Genomic DNA, 21,566 nt, shown 5'->3' on the forward strand with positions numbered 1-21,566 from the left:
TAGATATATTTATATATATATACATCTCGGCTCTTGTTCCGCGATGTGATGCTTACTTATGGGAACTTTTGAATAATATATTGAATATAAATGAGTTCAAGTGACAGATATCTTGCACACTTTTTGGTGAAATATTCTGAAATTTGTCAATCCCCCATACAAGTTTATACCAGGCCCCTATAATGTGTATTGAGGGGGACCTATGCTACGACGGCGGAGGGTTTTTCAAAATTAAAATTCAACAATCCGTTTCACAATATTGGTGATAAATATTTGGACAGTTTTCTATAATAAAAAAAAAGAAGAAATTTTCCTCATTACGACAATTATGGGGGGGGGGGGGGAATGACATGTTTGCCACCTTGTCCTCAGGAATTGATGCCCCTACACACCAGGGAACTTTTGTATTTTTAGAATTGAAATGAAAATATAATAATATATAAAGACATTTTTTAAAATTGGAAAGCTGTCAATCTCCCAAGACTTTTAGTGTATACTTAATGATACGGACTGAGCGCGTTTTAATATCCATTGCGAAGGGAAACTGGAAGGGCCGATGAAAGGAGATATAAATTATCCCCTCCCACCCGACCAAACTTTTGCATTTTTTTTTTTTAAGTGAAGTGACAGATCTTGTCCACAAAGTTGTTGAAACATTTGTAAATCTGGCAATCTAAAAGCGTCTTAGGTCTATGGAAAAAGGACCGAACGGGTACCCCTCCCAACACGCGAGAGAGATTTTGCATTTTTAGAATTGAAATTCAGCAGTCTCGTAAACACTTTGAGTGAAACATTTGGACAGTTTTCTATCAAAAAAAGCAAGAAAATATTCTCATCTCGGGAATTATTGTGAGGAGTATGTTTGCCCCCCCCCCCCCATTTTCATGGGGGGGGGGGGGGGGGCAACTCCCCCCGGATCGACGCCCCTGCTTCGCAGTATCAGAAAATAGAAAGGATCGCTTTAAAAAATCAATAAAATTGTGTATTTTATACATCACTCAACTAATTTACTCTGTCTACATCATAAAAATGTGTTTCATTCACTAAAGATCAGTAATGTTCAAATTATGTTGGTTGGGTCGCTATCATAACACCTCAAGTGTCACCGAAATGCTGCAAGAACTTGATTGGACCACACTGGAACAGCGCAGAAAAAATGCCGGACAGACTAATCATGATGTACAAAATACACAATAATCTTACTCCTCTTTCAGCACATAGGACTACAGTATCAAACAGGTTACTCAGTTGACGAGAGCCACGCAACCACATTCCTACCAGGTACCATACTCGAGAACTGAATCGCATCGCCATTGTAAGGAGCTGGAATTCTCTGTCGTCGGAAATTGTTTCAGCGCCATATGTGGGATCATTCCGTAAGGCTGCGTTCACATAGAAGTATTCGGTATTCGGTATTCGCTATTCGCTATTCGCTATTCGGGCCCCGAATACACCATCACCCGCACCGTCAACTCACCATCCCATGCAGTGAGGATTTCTTCCTCCTACATCCTAGCAAATCTTATTAACAATTTCTAAACTGCATCAGAATGTCAGTCTACATGCTTATTTTTGCTAAAGGGCAAATCCAGACCAAAATTGTCATTATCTCATAAACGAGAGACGGTATACGCTGCAAGAAAATCGAACAAGTTCGATTCCCACTTTGCTATACTTTTCGCAGCTATTCGGTACTTTCGAATAGTGCCCTTCTATGTGAACCGGTGTGAGGAAATCCTATCGTTCGATTCATGCTATTCGCGTGCCCTCGAAAAACGAGCCCGAATACCCGAATAGTATACTTCTATGTGAACGCAGCATTACCGAATAACGGCTGATCACAGTGGCTAGTCATTCTCTTCACTTCAAATTTGTAATGTGCTTGTAAATAACTGTAAATAAAAACTGTTTTAAGAACACAGTCTGCAAGAATCTTCAGCCTATTGAAGGAGGCGGACTTAACGAGAAGAAGAAGAAGAGGAGGAGGAGGAGGAGGAGGAGGAGAAGAAGAAGAAGAAGAAGAAGAAGAAGAAGAAGAAGAAGAAGAAGAAGAAGAAGAAGAAGAAGAAGAAGAAGAAGAAGAAGAAGAAGAAGAAGAAGAAGAAGAAGAAGAAGAAGAAGAAGAAGAAGAAGAAGAAGAAGAAGAAGACCCTGTCGAGCTGTCCAGGGTTCTGGACGAGCTGTTGAGGGTCAGGCTATCCCGCGGTCGAGTTGTCAGACCCCCCCCCCCCCCCTCCCGACAGCGTTTTTTTTTAAGACGGCACAGATTGGGGCATGGCGCGTGTTAAACCTATGGGAAAAACGTTGGGTTAGGGTTTTTGGTTATGGTTATGGTTAGGGTTAGGGTTAGGGTTGGGGTTAGGGTTAGGGTTAGGGTTAGGGTTAGGGTTTGATGGTTAGGGTTAGGATTAGGATTAGGGTTAGGTTTAGGGATAGGGTCCCCGATAGATTTTTAGTTTCCCCAATCTGTGCCGTCTAAAAAAAACACGCCTCCCGACATACATAGCACACCATGATGTACACAATACACACCCAACACCACACGAACTGTACGCTCCATGTTCTCTGTCGTACGTTTAAAGTTAATGTTAGGGCTTATTTTGCAATCACCAATCACCAAGGTCGAGATCGGGCGAGATCGATTTCAGTTGGTAATTGCTGGCCCGAAGTTGCTAACTGCGAGAAGGCTGGAATAGTAAATATCCTGTAACTTGTAAGTGTGCATTTATTTGTTTGTTATGTAACTGGTACCGACAAATACGCTGTGTTTACGTAAGCAAAACATACTACTGCGTCGAATGCAGTCCCACACCATTGTAATTATGTATGTTCTGTTTAAGTAAACTTGTACGCTCTTCAGTCCCACACCCTTATAATTATGTAGGCTCTGTCGAAGACGATCTTGTGTGCGTGTGGTTTGTTTCAACTTGAACTTCAGTTTTTATTTGGAGGATGTAAAAGTATAGCTATGAATTATTAACTTAGGTTGATTGGCATGCATTTGATTGTGACTCTGCTCTGTGTAAATTTAATGACTGTGGCTGTGCTGTACTAGTACTACTACTAGTCAACTCAAGTTTTGTAATTAGACTAGAGTAACTGCGGCAGTATGCGGCCGTGCAGCCGTTCGCGGCAGGTACAACATACACGGTAATATACCGCTAAACACGGCACTGCACTGTTACATGCACACTACACATATACTAACACACTAGCAATCAACAAAAACCAACTGATAAAATGGGCATGATCTCTGACGAAAGTGAAATTTTCTCACCTAAATGACAATATATCGAATCCAAAATGAAAATTTTGGTACTTCTTAACATAACAGTTAAGAAACAATGGTCCAAGAAACTGGATTTTTTGTCGTTTTCTCGATGTTTGAAAACATATCCTCACGTAAAATAGAACTTTCGCGAGCCGATGTGGGCCGCCATTTTTTTCGGAAAGTGGATGTCACCATTGAAAAAAAATGAGAAAAACACGAGAAAGACATCAACAACACCGCCAGAATTGCGATCTTGTTTGCGGCCAATGCATGTGCGCCCGCTATTTTCACGTGCTTTCGCAATGGGAATTGGCGCTTACGCAATGTTCGCGAGACATGTGAAGGCGTTCAGCTAAAGATCGCGGAGCACGCGCGTATTGCATAGGGATTGTACATCGTGCCGCGAGCAGAAATACTACGTCGCATATCGCCCTTATCGGCGAAAATTGTGCCGGGTTTTGCCTTGGTAAATCATAAAAACTGCGTTGGTCAATGGTAAATTTCTTTTATGAAAACAATCGCGTTAATGAATAATCTTGTCTATGATATATGAAATGGTTGAAAATAATTTGCCTGATTTGTTTACAAGTTGGAAAAACCATTAACAATGCTTAAACTGCCGCAAACGGGATATTTTACTCTATCTAGAATCTAGTTCGGAGATGTAAACTTTTAGGGCCTAACGTCAATTACGGTATGGTCGCCACTGTGGTAAGGTCGCCAGACATTCACATCGCATGTAACGCGCGCTGCGATCGGAGATCAGGTTGGGCGACGGATTTTCATCACTCTCAAAATACATTCGTAATTCACCTTTTTCCTCCGTAAAAACACAAATAATTTTAATCAAAATATATTTTACCATATGTAACAGGTGATAAAACCATTTTTAATGCGAGGATGTTTTTGATTTAGAATGGATTTCAGGTGGCAGATTAAGGGAGATTTTCAAACGCGGTGACCGACAATACCTCCTTCATTGAAGCGTATGTATAACACACACGCTAATAATATGTGGCCGGCTAGGGGCGGCGAACTGATTCAGTGCCGATATTAGTTCGCCAGCCCGGACGTGCACAAGAATTACACACAAGTGGCGACCATACGGTAATTGACGTTACAACTAGATAGATCTAGAACTTAATCCGGCACCATAACATATATGTTACAGTGTGCACGTTTGATAAACATGTGAGTGGCCCAGTAACACAAGCTGCCCATGATTCGACCACAACGCTGTCCTAAATTTGACTGCCTGCTACATGTCTAGAAACCTATCTTATCTAGATCTATATGCTTTTGTGCACAGTCGAACCTTGGCTCTGGAGATTGAACCTACATGCGGGTGCCGACATATTGATTTCCATGTTACATGTATATATATACGTTTTGTGGACTAGACTTCATTTTAGTGCACATTGTGGATGTTTGTACAGGTATGTACACATGTATTATTTTGGTGATGTGCTGCTGCTGATTTTCATACCTATCTGTTTGTTTTGCTGATCTCTAGAGGTGGAGAGGCATTTTGTGGGCCCGCTGTGAAACCTTCAGAAGACCATGGAATTCTGAACTGATGACCAACAAGATGGTGGTCGCTGGAATCTGTAAGCCATTGCTCACTATTGGTCTTCTCTGCATGCTCCTGCTGGGCAGCAGCAGTGAAAGCAGGAGCGTCACCCAGGAGTTGCCCTCAGCTCGGCAGGCAGACAAGGCTCGTGTTGCGAGCGCAAGTTCCCAAGTTCATGACGGCGAGTCCCCTCCTGGAATTCCCCATCTGAGTGAGGAGGAAATAAAATTGCTTCGTGCTCTCTTTGGTGGTATTGGTAAGTCAAGTGCTTCTCCATGATCAGTACAAATTCCATTTACATCACATCAAAATACAGAGGAACCTTTTTCATAAAGAGGCCAAATATATGTGCATTGTATCTAGCAAGATGTCTGATTTAACCAGGCAGTTAATTTGGAGGTCCTGCTCCTTTTACATTCTTTTGTTTTCATCTCATATGTTATTGGGAAATTGCAGTAGTTACAAGTAGTTTGTTATAATGAGCCTCCCCTGTAAATACTTCATCGTGCTGATTGAATTTTGACTTGGCTGTCAATGGAACTTTCTTTACTCGTTGATGAGCTTTGATATGTCAGTTTTGCTTTGTATGAAGTGTCAGATGCACATTTGTTTCACTGTGCCCTACAGGACCAGTCATACTCCCGCCAGATTCCCCAGAGTCTGACAATGCAGCGGAAGGCGCTTCACCTCATCAGCATGTGACAAAGCGGGAAATAGCGCTGGATGAAACATCACTGTTCACCCCCGAACAGATACACATTGCCTACGGTGATGGGCCAACTGAGATGGTGATCATGTGGTCCACATGGTCTGATGGGTCGTCGGAAGTCACGTATGGTCTGGCACCCAACAACTTCACCAGCAGGGCAGAGGGAAACTCGGAAAAGTTTGTAGATTGGTACGATGAAGAATTCCAGGCAGTGCCATTTATTCACAGAGTGAAGTTACAGGTTAGATTCTATACTTCAGAGCCTCTTTTTCTCAGTACATTCTCTTCCAGAGTGTGTGCTTTCTTTCTTGTATTTAGATAGCTTAATAGGAAAGTCTATTTGCATCGAGTTACATTGTATACATCATTTTAAAGCTTTGAGTCTGTTCTTTCAGAATGTGCCTTTAACCAAAAAGTTGCATCGAGGTTGTGTTTATCTTCAATCTCTTGTAAGCACAAAGCCCTGCTGAGATCTTTGATTGATTTCATAATCTCATTTGAAAGTCATAAGTGGACTATGCAGGTTTCGTATGTTTATTTATCAAGGTGTAACACAGAAATAGGCTGAAAATGTTTACACTTCCAATCTAAATCATACACCACATCCTACACTGTATGTATTGCTCTTCATGTGTGACTGGTCAATGCATCCTTAAGTGTTTCTGTGTATTTTTTTTTTTCCTTTTTCTATGGTACCCGGCACCTGTAGAATCTGATACCTGGAGCTACGTATTCCTACAAGGTCAAAACGGAAGATGTCTTCAGCCAGCCTTACACATTCAATGCAATGAATGCTGGCACAGTGAGTAATTTCATGACATTTTCTTCTATTTGATTTTTTTTTCATGTAATTCTATCATTTTACACAGTAAGTGGAATGTGTCTGCAAATTATTATTTTTTTCTTAATGGTGTAGGACATCACCATGACAGTTTATGAAAAGCAAGCTTTAGATTTGCGACACAAATGCTAAGACGATGCAGCCTCCCAGGTTAGAGAATGAAAGCAGCTGTTATGTGCATATGCAGAACACCATTTTTTGCCTAATTATTCTTTATTTCTTATTATTTTTCTTTTTTCAAGAAATGCATTATGTGGTGATGAAGTGTTCTTTAAGGCAAAAACTATATAGATGCATCAAGCTTCACCTATAATGTTTGGTCTGTTGTAGGAGTGGTCCCCAACCCTCTTGGTGTATGGAGATATGGGAAGTAGAGGTGGAGCACCAAGCCTTAAACTGTTGCGGAGGGCAGCTCGCCAAAAGTCAGTTGACGCCATCCTTCATGTCGGGGACTTTGCCTATGATCTCCATGATGAAGGGGGAAAGGTTTGTAAAACTCCCATTCCTCATCAGCTACATCAATGCTTCATCACCTCTGGAGGTCTGCTTAGTATACGTTGAATATGCTTTGTTGTTTGTTTTTTGTGTGTTTTTGTGGCTTTTTTATTTTTGAGGTATCATTGCTAGGTGTGGTATTAAAGCCTCACATTTGTGACCTCATTACATTTCACCTTCCCTTCATCTTACTAGTTTTAACAAATTTTGTTATATCATAGCACAAGACATTCGGATAGAATATCAAATTTAAAGTAAGACGAGCTAAATCAGGGATTTTGGGGGGTCAAATGTGGTGAAGGTGAGTTGTTTTTTTTCAAAGTCCCTGCCAGATTATAAATTTCACCATTAGCATTAGTGTTTCAAGAATTTGATGAAGATTATTGAATATGGTAATTTAATATAATATCATTAAGTTAATATATTCTTCTCTTTCTTTTCTTTTTTCTCCCAAACAAGTCAAAATTCAAGGACAAACTCTGCATATATATGACAGGTGTACACAATGATTAGGAGCAAAGTTTCTACATCATATTTCTTTTCACTAGTAATATGCTTTTTTGTTTGTCCCCTTAGGTTGGTGATGACTTCATGAACAGAATTCAGAGTGTTGCAGCAGAGTTGCCATACATGACCTGCGTCGGCAACCATGGTGAGGCTTGATCCCTTCTTGTGATTTGAAGCAACTAGTCATTTTTGTCTTTTGCCATGGTCACATCATTCAAAGCTAGAAACAGAGGTGATCTATTCAACACAGATGTGTGTGCTTGGTCACACCATGTAGGTTACTCTTCTGTGCATTGCTTCTTGATGTTGCAGCGCCAATTGCTCAACATCCTTTTTGCAACAGTGATCCAAGAGAGGTATCTGCAGAGTAGTTGTTACTTAAAGGGGATGGCTAGTAACTGATCAGTGGGAATGCTGGGGGATGATTGTTCCAACCCTTGTGGGATTCATTTAAGAGTACATTATATATCTATTGTTGTGTGAAAATTATTTGCTTCAGAATGGTCTCATATTCAAGTAATGTGCAGTTTACTCCGTCACTGTACAGGCATGCTAACCTGGAAACATTAAACTGCACATTACTTGAATATAAGACCATTCTGAAGCAAATAATTTTCACACAACAATAGATATATAATGTACTCTTAAATGAATCCCACAAGGGTTGGAACAGTCATCCCCCAGCATTCCCACTGATTCCCACTGATCAGGTACTAGCCATCCCCTTTAAAACCACTGTGGAGTATTCAAGAAATATTTATACAGCAGGCTGGAAACAGATGTCTGGATTGCACAGTCAGCATTGTGATTGTGTCAGATGAAAATCAAACTGAGGCAGAAAATTATGTGGTTTGGGCTCAGAGGTATTATAATTATTTACACACGTTCATGATTCTAGTGAAGTTATCATAAAGAATGACTTGTTGCACTATGAATCTAGCACCAGTGAGTTGCCCTTTTCTCTAAGCAATCCAGCATGTTATATTTCTTCATTACCACAGAATCGTAGTGGCTGTAACTTGCTCGGGAAACCTCTTTATAATGAGCGTGCATAAAATGAGGTACAGCTTTTAACCCATTGAGGACGAGTCCCGAGGATACTCGGGCAGAGATCTATGGGAAATGCGTGTTGTAGCAAAATCCGTCTGTCCTCAACGGGTTAATGAGATGACTTTCGGGGTCCTAAGTTTCCATTACTGTATTTAGCTGTCTCTTTTACAGAAGGTTACAATGAGGTACTGGTAAATAATGAATTAAATTCAGGAGGCCAGGCAACCTTGTTGTATAGGGGTTTCCCTGTAGTGTGAAAGTAAAGCAGATTCTGATATGTGTGCGAAACATGAATTAATGGTGATGTTCGCTCCTTGTATGTACATTATAATTAATAGTGGCGGGCATCTTGTGTTTGATAAGTACCAGAATCATATCAGGGCAGTTACCCCGGGGGGGGGGGGGGGGGGGGGGAAATTACCTCCCGGCTAAATACTGGTTAGTGGTAAGGTTAGAGTAAAGATAGGATTAGGTTTCAGGTTAGAGTTTGGGTTAGGGTAAGGATGAGGGTCTGGGGTAATTGCCCAGGGGGGTAATTGCCCTAGACTCAGCAGACACATCTGTTATTATTTCATGCTGCATCTGATTGAGAACCTTCACTGGTTTCCACTGCACTACAGAGATACCACATGACTTTGCCCACTACCGCTACCGGTTTTCCATGCCCGGTCACTCCTGGCCCACGAGATCCAGAATGTGGTACAGCTTCGACATGGGGAAAGTTCACTTTGTGGCGTAAGTGCATGTATAGATCAACGAAATGATTTTACCCAAGTAAAGCAGGGTATGAGTTTATTTTCATGCAAGAGGGACAATGTAGTTTACATCATATTCACCCATGTATTTGAGATTGCATCATCCAATACATGTTAGTCAGAAGTGCAAATTCTGAGGGTTTTTTTCTTTAGCTCACCTGAGCCAAAGGCTCAAGTGAGCTATTGCGATCGCCCTTCGTCCGGCCTCCGTCGTGCGTCGTCCGTCGTCCGTCGTCCGTCGTGCATAAACTTTTTATATTTGTCCCCGCCGAACGAGTTCGAGCAGGGGACTATGAAACGGGCTCCGTACGTGTGTGTGTCCGTGTGTCCGTCCGTCCGTCTGTCCGTCCGTGTGTCCGTCCGTGTGTGCGTCCGTGTGTGATCAAAATCTTCAATTTGCTACTTCTCTGTCATTTATGAGCCAATTTTGATTCTGTTTGCTTTATATGATAGCACTACATGGGAGCTTTGAAACTTCTACACAGAATTTCAGTCGTGACCTTTGACCTTGACCTTTGACCTATATTGTACATTTTGCTACAAAATGCTACTCCTTCGCCATTTCTAACCCGATTTCGATTCCGTTTGCTTTATGTGATGGCACTAGGTGAGGGCTTCAAAACTTCTACACAGAATTTTGACCTTTGACTTCTTTGACCTTTGACCTTGATTTTTGACCTGTATTGTACATTTTGCTACAAAATGCTACTCCTTCGCCATTTCTTACCCGATTTCGATTCTGTTTGCTTTATGTGATGGCACTAGGTGAGGGCTTCAAAACTTCTACACAGAATTTTGACCTTTGACTTCTTTGACCTTTGACCTTGATTTTTGACCTGTTTTGTACATTTTGCTACGAAATGCTACTCCTTCGCCATTTCTTACCCGATTTCGATTCTGTTTGCTTTATGTGATGGCACTAGGTGAGGGCTTCAAAACTTTTACACAGAATTTTGACCTTTGACTTCTTTGACCTTTGACCTTGATTTTTGACCTGTTTTGTACATTTTGCTACGAAATGCTACTCCTTCGCCATTTCTTACCCGATTTCGATTCTGTTTGCTTTATGTGATGGCACTAGGTGAGGGCTTCAAAACTTCTACACAGAATTTTGACCTTTGACTTCTTTGACCTTTGACCTTAATTTTTGACCTACATTTTTATGCCTCCGCCACGAAGTGGTGCCGGAGGCATTATGTTTTCGGGTTGTCCGTCCGTCCGTCCTTCCGTCCGTCCGTCCGTCCGTCCGTCCCTCCGTCCGTCCGTCCGTCCGTCTGTCCTTCCGTCCGTCCGTAATGAATTTTGTGGACAAGGTAACTATCAAAACCTGTTGAGGTATCCTAATGAAACTTGGCATGTATGTGTATTAGGGGGTGAAGTTGTGCCTATCAACTTTTGGGTGCACATGCTCAAGGTCAAAGGTCAAAAGGTCAAGGTCAAATACATAAAATTTCACTATTTCCACCATATCTATTGAATGCCTGAAGATATTTTCTTGAATCTTAGTGTATACATGTATTACCCAATTAAGATTCTCTGGTGAAAGTTTGGGTCATGAGGTCAAAGGTCAAAGGTCAAAAGGTCAGGGTCAAATACATACAATTTCACTATTTCCACCATATCTATTGAATGCCTGAAGATATTTTCTTGAAACTTAGTGTATACATGTATTACCCAATTAAGATTCTCTGGTGAAAGTTTAGGTCATGAGGTCAAAGGTCAAAGGTCAAAAGGTCAATTAAGAATATTAAAACTTTTTTTTTTCTCCATACCTTGGAAAATTGTTCAATGTATCTTCATGGAACATAGTATATACATATACTGACTGGAAGTGATTATCTAGAGAATGTAGGGTTCATGGGGTCAAAGGTCAGGGGTCAAAGGTCAAGTGCAACACTTCAAAATTTTACTATTTCCCTCTTATCATGCAATGCCAGCAGGGTTATTTTTTTTTACACTTGGTGTGTGCATACATGTGTAACCTAATTGAAATTCTCTGGAAAGTTTTTTTTTCCTTCTTTTTTTGCCTCTAAAGTCAAAAGGTCAAAGATCAAGTGAAAGTGCTGAACTAACTTTTTCCTCCATATCTCGGAAGTGGTTCAAGTTATCTTGAAACTTAGTACATATTATGCATGTTCTACCTGAAAGTGATTATCTTATGAATTTTAGGGTCAAGGGCCAGGTAGTGAAAATGGTAACAATTTACTATTCAATTCAGAAATTGCACTTTTTCTCCACACCTGTACCTTGAAAATTACTCAATACCTAAATGTATGAATGGGTCAAAGTCGAGTTAAAGTCCTTAAATCCCTAGATACATGCTCTCCTATTCATCCAATTAAACCTAGGTCAAGGAAGGTGAACATTCAACACATTTGTGACAAACTTGTCATTTCAATATTTTGCCAATTTTGTGAAAATGTAATCACACATTGTCCACATGTACTATCTAGACCTATTGGGAAAATCATGCATTATGGCGGAGGCATACCAGTCGCCAAAGCGACATTTCTAGTTTGTACATTTTGCTACTAAATGCTACTCCTTCGCCATTTCTTACCCGATTTTGATTCCGTTTGCTTTATGTGATGGCACTAGGTGAGCGCTTCAAAACTTCTACACAGAATTTTGACCTTTGACTTCTTTGACCTTTGACCTTGATTTTTGACCTATATTGTACATTTTGCTACAAAATGCTACTTCCGGCGGGGACATATATTACGCACTGCGTAATTTCTATTTTTTCTTGTTTCATCTTCTTCTTGAAAACCCCAAGACCGATTTTCATCAAACTTAGCAGGTAGCATCCCTAGGGGGTTAGGATCTAAATTTGTTAAAATGGGCACCATGCCCCACCCAGGGGGCCCCCAGGGGGGCCAAACCCCCCAAAATGAAGGAATCTTTAAAAATCTTCTCTAGAATCAGAAGATATAGAGCTAAGATAATACTATGAGTGAGTACATTAATGACTGTAGTCTCAAGTATGTTCATGGCAGATCCAGGGGTGCCCCTCTTGGGGGCAGGGGGGGGGGGGGGTTGGGAAGGTCCAAATGGGGGCCTGAATTGTACATTTTCATCTTCTTCCTGAAAACCTCATGATGGATTTTCATCAAACTTGGCAGGTAGCATCCCTAGGGGGTCAGGATCTCAATTTATCAAAATGGGCACCATGCTCCACCCAGAGGGCCCCAGGGGGCCCCAATCCCCCCCCCCCCCCCAAATTAAGGAATCTTAAAAAGTATGGGGCCTTATTTTACATTTTCATTTTTTACTTGAGAATGCCTGGTCAAATTTTAGTAGAGCTGTGAATGATTTAGATTAGTGACTGTGTGAAAGGTGAACTTGAGATACTCAGGTGAGCGCTAGACCCGCGGGTCTCTTGTTTTTTTTAACAGATTGTTGTGAGGAAGTGATTAACATATGAATGGCAGGTGTATAAATAGTTGGGAAAAGCGTGGCCTGTTAATGTGTGGCCCAAGTTGAAGTCAGTTATGTATGAAATTTTCTCCTGTGGTTACCTGTGCATTATACCATTAAAAAGGCATCTGTTGAAGACTTAGTAACATGGGGATACCATGCAATGGGAAGGCTGGCACGACTTGGATATATTTGGGGATCCCTGTAACAAACTGTACTGCTTAGTCACTGATCTCTTTCTTAGTATACACATCACAGAACAATCTCAACTGGAGTGAAATGTTAATATAAATGAAGAATGTCTACTTTGTTGCACATATTCACTGATGGGCAGTTCTGTTCTACTCTTAGCAGACCTGTGCTAGTCAGTAGTCATGGGGTTTTTAAGGGATGGTATAGTTTTGGTCGAGATGGGGGATTCAGACTTTAACTTTTTTGAGATAATTAGAAACCACGTATGAAATATTAAAGTGTATACCATTCTAACAGGAAGTCAAAGTTTATTTGATGTAAATCCATTTTGAATTTGAGATATCCAACAAACAAAGTGAAGCAAAGTGGTCCTAATAAGAGGTGGGTCCCACCTTTCAATAGGACCTCTTTGTTTTTGCATGTTTCAGCCATTTCAAAACCAATTTTTATCAATTAAACTTTGAATTCCTCTTGGAATCATTCTTATGCTCTTTAGTATTTCATAAGAGGCTTGTCATTATCTCACAAAAAGTTGAAAACTTGAAGCTCCATCTCAACCAAAACTATACCATCCCTTTCAATAATGTAGCTCAGTGGGCATAGAATGAAGATCAATTCAGCTGGACCAACCTTCTCTCCCCATGCTCCAGGGTTTTTTACCCTGAGAGCAGAACCATGTCTAGGTGCCAATGACGTGTGTGCAAAAATTTAACCAGTGGTAATGAAGGGATCTAATGCTATGAACTTTAACTTGGTCTATTTCCTTTTTGTTTTTGTTACTGTTTTTTAGTACAGCAGTTCCACAGACATATACTGCTTTGACAGTCTCTCATACGTTGAGGACCAGTAAGAGCTGGTGTATTTGTAATGTCCTTTGATTTGATAATCAAATAGCAATTTATACATCATTGTCCCTCTCATTCAGGTATTCTACGGAGGTATACTTCATAGATAATCCGTATAGAGCCATTGAGCAAATGGAGTGGCTCGAGGCTGACTTGCAGAAGGCAAATGGCGAGAGAGCCCAGCGTCCCTGGATCATCGCATTTGGTCACCGGCCCATGTACTGCTCCAATGCTGACCGTGATGACTGCACGAGAGAGGACTCCAGGGTCAGAGCTGGGTAAGGTGGCTGATTGATTGCCCTTCTCTACCCTGCCATTTTGAACTCCATCTCATATTGTCCAGAAGTGAGATTGTATAAGATTGAATATATTTGATTACATTGATTATAGATGTGGTTTTGGTTTTGTGTGATAGAATAGTGGACAAATCTTTGTGTCCTATAGCCTACTTGTCAAATCATCATCATCATCATCATCACCACCATCTCATGGGTCTCCTCTGTTGGGTCAGTCGGGGTGTGGGGAGGGTCGTCTGCTCATCACCACTCTTCATCTCGTTTAGTCCGTTACATAATACAGATCCATCTGTTTCTTCAAACTCTTTGATACATTCCATGACCATTTGCTTGGTGTCCCTCCCTTCCTCTTTCCTCTCTCTCCCATTTTCCGCTGCTCATCGCATCACCTTGCTCTCATGTCACGTGACCCTGTCACGTGACTGAACCAAATTGCCTTGCTTTTTGTGGTCTTTCCTTCTGCTGCAACCCCCATCACAATGACTTTATTTTGCACCTCCTCACTGTACTTTCTTTTTTGTTAGTAACTCTTCTGGAACTGCTCAAAAGGAATTTCACAAAAACGTATTTCTAGGGCATTCAGAGATTTTTGACGAAGAGAATGTTGGCCTTATAATATTTCAGTTGAAGATCAAGGAAATATTTACTATTCATGAACAGTAATTATTTGTGTTATTCATTTAATATTTCCCTAAATATTCAGACCAAGTGCATGTTAATTATATCTATATAATAACTTTGCAAATCACCAGACTTGAAGACATTTTCTACGAACAAGGAGTGGATCTCATCATTCAAGCCCATGAGCACTCGTACGAGCGGTTTTGGCCAATGTACCGTGGCAGCGTGACAGCGAAGCATTACATCAATCCCACAGCCCCGGTGCACGTTATCAGTGGTGCAGCAGGCTGCGACGAGTTCCACAGTGTCTGCGTTAACCCAATGTTTGGACCAAGAGGTTAGTGTATGTCTTTCCCATAAAGCACAATGGCCCTTGTTTAATCAGAAGGGATCAGGGAAATGTTTTTTTTTTCTCCTGTTTAAGCAGGGCTCCAGCTTATGTAGTGGCTTATACTTGATCCGTGCAAATCATCCCCTTAAAACCCAAATCGTGGGCATTACACGAAACCATGCACAGTGATCATACCAGTTGATGTCCGCAGCAACAAGTGCACATGCAAGATGACAACCAGTGCCAAACTAGCAATAAAAAAAGTGGCAATTAACGGTAATTGGGGCAAATTCATCACAGGAACAAATCTTGATTTCCCTCATACAAAATAATCACGTGGAGAGCTCATGATGTCCATAAGCAAGTCATGATGCCTATTATCCTGTCAGTGCTGAGAGATAGGCAGCGCTGCCAGCTTGAAAGTGTGTTGTTACACCCTTTATATGAATGTATACTTGACGGGTCAGCACACACACTCACTATCCGTACAGAAGCGCATAGAGGGAGGATTTAGAATGCACTTTGGGAAGATGGCTCTCTGGACTCACACTGAACTGCATATGTTTGAGAAGAAAGTGATGGCGCTTGATATGACAATCTGTTCAGAGCAACCCTATTTTGCAGTCTCACAAATTATGTCCAACTGCCAACAGGGAATGTTTACCCATGATTATCTGCAGGTTCTATCTGGGAGTTGCTGGAAAGTGAATGTTTTTGTTAAGAAATGAAATATATGTGATTATTTTTCTGGACATAGTTGCTATATTGAGACACCAGTGAGGAGCACCAAAAGTGTTTCAGCCAAAATATGGTCTGATTAAGCAGGTTGTCATTCAAATTATGGGTGGAAATAACACATGAAAATGTGATTTCACTGAATGCTGTTCAATTCTATCCTGATTCTAATTCTAATTCAAAGCAGTGCTCCTGCTAAAGTGGTTTCTGATTGATGAGCAAGTACTGTAGTGCATGCACCATTACAGGTTTCATACTGTGCAAATTTTGCAAGCTAACTGACATTCCCAAATTAAGATTTAAAAAAAAAAATAGCTTCCATTATTAGACACGAGTGCCAATAAAACACAGATTCACTACAGAGAAAAAGTACAATCTATACATAAATTTTGATTGAAGACCCTGTACCATCTGCATTTGTATTCCGCACTTTGCAGGAGAGTGGTCGGCCCACCGCTCCTGGTTGCCGGGGTTGTACGGCATCGGCCGCCTGCACATAGCCAACGAGACCCACCTGCACTGGCAACAGCGGCTGGCCGTCAACGACCAAGTCCAGGATGAGTTCTGGCTGGAGCAGAACACGCACGGCCCCTTCCAGCTCCGCGCTTGAGCACACCAGTGGCCACTTTGTGCTTCCAAAGATTTTATCATGAGACACAGCTGGTGATTTGATTGTATGCACTCATTCCTCATCCTCAAAGAGAGAGATACAGGGAAACCTTGTTGTAACAAGCTCGCTCACAACAAGATACTGCTTTTAACCCTAAAAAGGCCGGGGGGAGGGGGTTGAATCAACCCCTCCCTCAACATTTTCCACGACTATTCCACTGCACGAAATTTTTACACTGCGCTGTTCGCTGACTTTTTACTTTTAAGTCTTGCACATCTTTTGACACCATTTTTGTGAAAATCGGGCATACCGTTACGACGCTGCACGACCTTTTATACATGCCTGTCAGACCGAAAATGGCCCAAAAATGTGATTTTGTGTACAGTCTATGCAAATAGAGTTTTCTCTCCTTATTCATAAAGATATGATTATTTTCACTTTTACATGCTGAAATCAATCAACATTATTATAATTATGCTTGAAATAGGTTCTGTCATAGCTTTTGCAAAAAAAAAGAATGATAAAACAAAAGATCGAAAAACAAGGAAATACATAAGAATTTCATAAAACAATAGAATGCATAAGAAATTAAATTTGCTACCGGATTTTTTTTTTCTTCAAGTTAGGAATGCTACAAAGAATGTTATCACCAAAAATTAGGATTCTAGGAGCTTTTTCTGATTTGATTATGTATGATTTTATGCATATAATTAGCATAATTGATGGAAATAACGACAATTTCCATTTCTTTTTGTATCGTTTGGTACAATACACCACAGGTAATGCATGTGCCAATTTTCATGGCGATTGCGCGACCGATGGCCGACATTTCGGGGGGGGGGGGGGGGTTTGATTCAACCCTCCCCGGCCACAGAACAGCCCAAAAAGCCCGGCCTGGTTAGGGTTAATGAAGTGAATTTGATTGTCCTGATATTCCTTTACTGTATTGAGCTAATCGTCTCTTCTTTTTTTTTGTGTGTGTATGTTTGTAACAAGGTACCATTTATAATGAGGTAAAATCAGCAATCGCTGCGATCTTGCTATAACAGTGTTGTCCTGAAGATGATTATTTTTATAAAAATCAAGCATATATACATGTATACATAATAAGGATTATGACATATATATGTATGCGATATATGATATATTGATATATGATATTATGATACATGTAATGTGTGTGTACACACACACACACACACACACACATACACACAAAGTGAACTGTCATTAACTCTTTATGTGCCACATTTGCATGCCTTACTCAGTTGACAGTGTGCAAAGTTTGCTGCAATGCACAATCCCTCCCAAACTGATCGATAAATCACCAAATCACCAAATGCGAGTGAAAGCTTCACTCGCGATTCTATTTCTGTTGCATGTAGCTTACATTGTGTGGTGATTGAATATCAAGCGGTGTTCCCTGTTGGATTCTCATGAAAATTCTAAGTTCCTGTCCTTGTATTGTGTGCAAAAGTCATGCCTTTACTATGATATAGCTACTGGTCATGTGAAAGGAAAAGAATCACAGATTTGTCATAAAATTTACATGATAGCAAAGCTTAAGATTTTCTGTACGGTTTGCTCATTGCATGGCCAGCATAACAAGTAGAAAATACAAAATTACATGGATTTGAAAAATAGAATGTTTTCCCCAAAGCATACCTACATTGCAGTCTCATAGTAATGTGGCACACAGGGCGTTTACACTGTGGCGCATAAAGAGTTATGAAAGCCTGATGAAGTTGCCGAGCATCACTTTTTTGATACAGGCAAATCTGGTTATAATAAAGTTCTCAGGACTGGTAGTTTTCTCTCATTATGTAGGAATTTTAAAATAACTGGACAAAAGTGTGTATGAAATTTATAGAATATAATGTTGGGACCTGAAATTTCACTTCCCTGCAACAAGATTTTTGTTATAACAGTGTTTTGTCTAATGGGATTGCACTGTAGTATTCTTTTCAAATTTTCTTAAAGTTATTGCAGTATTGTTATAAGCTACAATTGTAGCCTTGATGAATTTTTGGGTAAGGCATTTAATTTTAAATCATTGATCTGAAAAAAAAAGAATAATTTGAAAGTTGTTCTTTTGTTACAATGTTTTCACAGAGCAGTATTATTAGTAAAGACCATACATGCAAATTAGGTTAGATGACATTTTCATTCTGAATTCACCAGTCTCCCGTTGGCTTACATTACACGTTAATGTATCCTTGATTGTGTGATTTGACAATAAATCAAGAAGAAAACTTGCTATGCAAATAATGTAACAGTAATACATTGTACTAGTGAGATGGCTATGTTTTAGAGTTCATGAAGTATATTTAGTAAAACTCACGCAGTCACAACTTTGGCATCAGTAGTTCATTCCCACCATGACCTGTGCTGGAGTGTGACTCTACTTGAACAATTGAAAGTAGAGTAGATAGTAAAATGCTTTCTATTGTGAGGTTATTTCTCTTTTTTATCAAACCTGATTTGTGTTCAAAAAAGGCCAAATGAAAAAAAATAATTTACTGTTTCATTTTCTTAACTCACACCAGTAAATTGAGCACTGCCTTTTGCTAGTAACCAGTTTCTATTATTATTTTTTTTTTTTTACCCTGAAATATTTCATTCTGAGATTTATTACATACTAGTGTTTATATTCTTTGTATATGTACCTTTTGATTAAGTAGGTAAATGTATTTATGATAACGAGAATGATTTTGTAACCTTGCAAAAGAGAGATGGGTTTGTTTTAGTATTGTAAAAGTGGAAAATTTGGCTAATGTACATTTGATGTGATTTTGCCAGTTAAAGTGTGAAATGACACACACCTTGTCATCTTCCAAAAATATTTGTTTGATCTTATGTTTGTGCTACCTTTAATGGTAGCACACACAAATTTGTACATTTTTGTTTTCAGATACAGATTTATACTTGTGTTGCAAATGATAAAGAGAAATATATGTACACATCGATACTTCTGTTCATATTAGTTGTAGCAAGGAGGTTTTATACATGGAGTTCCAACTGGCTGTAATTATTCAAACAGTTGTCAGATTTCTATTGATGTACAAAAGAATTCCACAGGTGCACTTGTGCCTTTGATAATCGATGTTCGATGCCGCCTACTTGCTGAGCAATCTGAAGATTTATTTTGAACGTTATCATAATGTTGGCCATATTTTGCCTATTTATTCATTAAATGAAATTAAATTTCACTTAATGATAAAGCATATAAAACAAAAGTCAATTCCATCCAGAAATTTGCACAAAAGTGTAAATCAGAGCTGTATCATGTGAAAATGTTTAAAACTGTACCATCCTGGAAACCTGGTTTTATCACTTTTCGGCTAAATTTCCCCAATTAAAATTAATATGGAATAATCTTCAAGTATAATTCTTTATTGATAGATATATCAGATTAGTGCCCACATGTGCCCAGTCGAGTAATTTTCAGCTTTATTTCAGCATTTTTTGTTCGATTTCTGTTTGCGCATCCTCGTGTCTGTACCACCTACCTTTTATTAAGAAGGGGTAGCGAAAAGTAATTACCATCACAAAGACATATTTTCCTTTGAAAGTGGCTGGTGATTATGCAGTGAGACACTAGTCAATTGTCTTCCTATCTGTGAGGCAGCTCCAGTTTAGCACATACTTAAAATATTTCTTAGTGGCGGCATCAAACATGATATCAAAGGGAATAAAACTGTTACTCCATGTATAAAACCTCCTTGGTTGTAGGTGCAATAGAGGATGTTGTGAGAGCTTTTATCATACTGAGTTATGACAAAACCCAGTAGTCTGATGAAAAATCAAATCTGTTAACAATGAAGATGTTACTGAAAAAAAGTACTGTATATTGCCATATATTTTACATACTAATTATTTTGCATACTGGGACTTGCTTGTCGATTTTGTGAGTAATTGAATTTACCACTAAGAGCCAGATTGATGGAATGAGAAAAAGAGAGATTTTATGAATTGTAAAAAGAAAAGTTAATGGTTTTCCCCTCATTAGATATGAATTAAAACACACCTTGGATATGGGAGGAAATGTTTATGCGAGTTTTTATTTTGCAAATACGGTTGGTCAAGTAATTCACAAGACTGACAAACAAACAAACAATATGTATGTATATATGTATGTATGTATATATATGTATACAGTACTCTCCGCATAATCGGGTGGGCTTGGGCAGAGCGTTTGATATATATATATATATATATATATATATATATATATATATATATATATATATATATATACACATACATATATATCAGGGGCGGGCCGGCAGAGCGTTTTCAAAAGTGGGGGGCCACTTCCGGTGGTTTTCATGAGCTAACAAGCAAAAAAAAAAAAACAAAAAAAAAAACAAAAAAAAACAAAAAAAAAAAAACAAGGTCTTCAACTTTATATCTCTCCCCTTCCACTTCCGAGTTTCTTCAGCTGACTAGGAAAAAAAAAAAGGTCTTCAGATCCTCTTTCTCCCACTTAAGGGTTACTTCAGCTGAAAAGCAAAAAAAAAAAAAAAAAAAAAAAAAAAAAAGAACTTCCGGGGTTCAAAAAAAAAGTGGGGGGGGGGTGGGGCAAAGTGATGACACCTTATGTATTCCCTGCCTAAGAGGTAAAAGGGAGTCTTGCGCCACCCTTGATCCCCCATACCTTGGCAAAATATCCTGATTCTAGTGCGTGTCTGGATATGTCCCCCTTGGATGTTGATATACAGTACATACTTGCACCACTTTAGCCCATGCCATAACTACTCCCATAATTAATTTCTTACTGTCTGCCGAAAATTGTAGTTCAACATAACCTTGCGTCGATTACAGCTTTGTAACATGATAAATATAAATTCAAACGGAGACTGATGATACGATCAGCAAAATTATCAATATGACCGCAATGAGGACTAAAAATCGCCAATGTTAGAACACCCATTGTATGCAAAGTTAGTATAGTACCATGATGGAACGAGTGTATTGTATACAGTATACATGAAACAGATCGATTGTCGACTGGATCGAGCGTCGGTCTTCTGGTTATAAAGTCGCAGATCACATGATTGAGCCAACCTGATATCGCCAATTTTCGGGGGGGGGGGGCGTAGCATTGGGTAAAGTGTCAGAATAATTATGGAAAATAGAAATTCACCTACAAATTATGGAGACAGCCTGAGTTGAATTGAGTTCATTTATTTAACCACGGTTTAAAAAAAAAAAAAAAAAAAGCTTGCTATCAGCTATAAGCTATTTTTCAACAAGCCCGTGAAATGATAACAAAGTAAAACATAAAAAATTATACAATTAAGAGAGTGCAACTAAAAAAC

At 39.5% G+C, this 21,566-nt stretch overlaps 1 protein-coding gene across 1 annotated transcript; it reads left to right on the forward strand.

The window, feature by feature from the left end:
- The first annotated feature begins 4,859 nt into the window (after window positions 1–4,859).
- Window positions 4,860–16,251, forward strand: LOC140232843 (acid phosphatase type 7-like). Its single transcript, XM_072312957.1, has 9 exons — window positions 4,860–5,097; window positions 5,469–5,791; window positions 6,260–6,352; window positions 6,722–6,877; window positions 7,463–7,538; window positions 9,064–9,178; window positions 13,733–13,930; window positions 14,701–14,906; window positions 16,073–16,251. Exons 1-9 carry the CDS (start codon window positions 4,860–4,862, stop codon window positions 16,243–16,245), a joined length of 1,578 nt encoding a protein of 525 aa, XP_072169058.1. The 3' UTR covers window positions 16,246–16,251.
- The last annotated feature ends 5,315 nt before the right edge of the window (window positions 16,252–21,566 follow it).

This window comes from Diadema setosum, chromosome 9 (genome assembly GCF_964275005.1).
Source record: "Diadema setosum chromosome 9, eeDiaSeto1, whole genome shotgun sequence".
In the NCBI taxonomy this organism is placed as follows: Eukaryota; Metazoa; Echinodermata; class Echinoidea; order Diadematoida; family Diadematidae; genus Diadema; species Diadema setosum.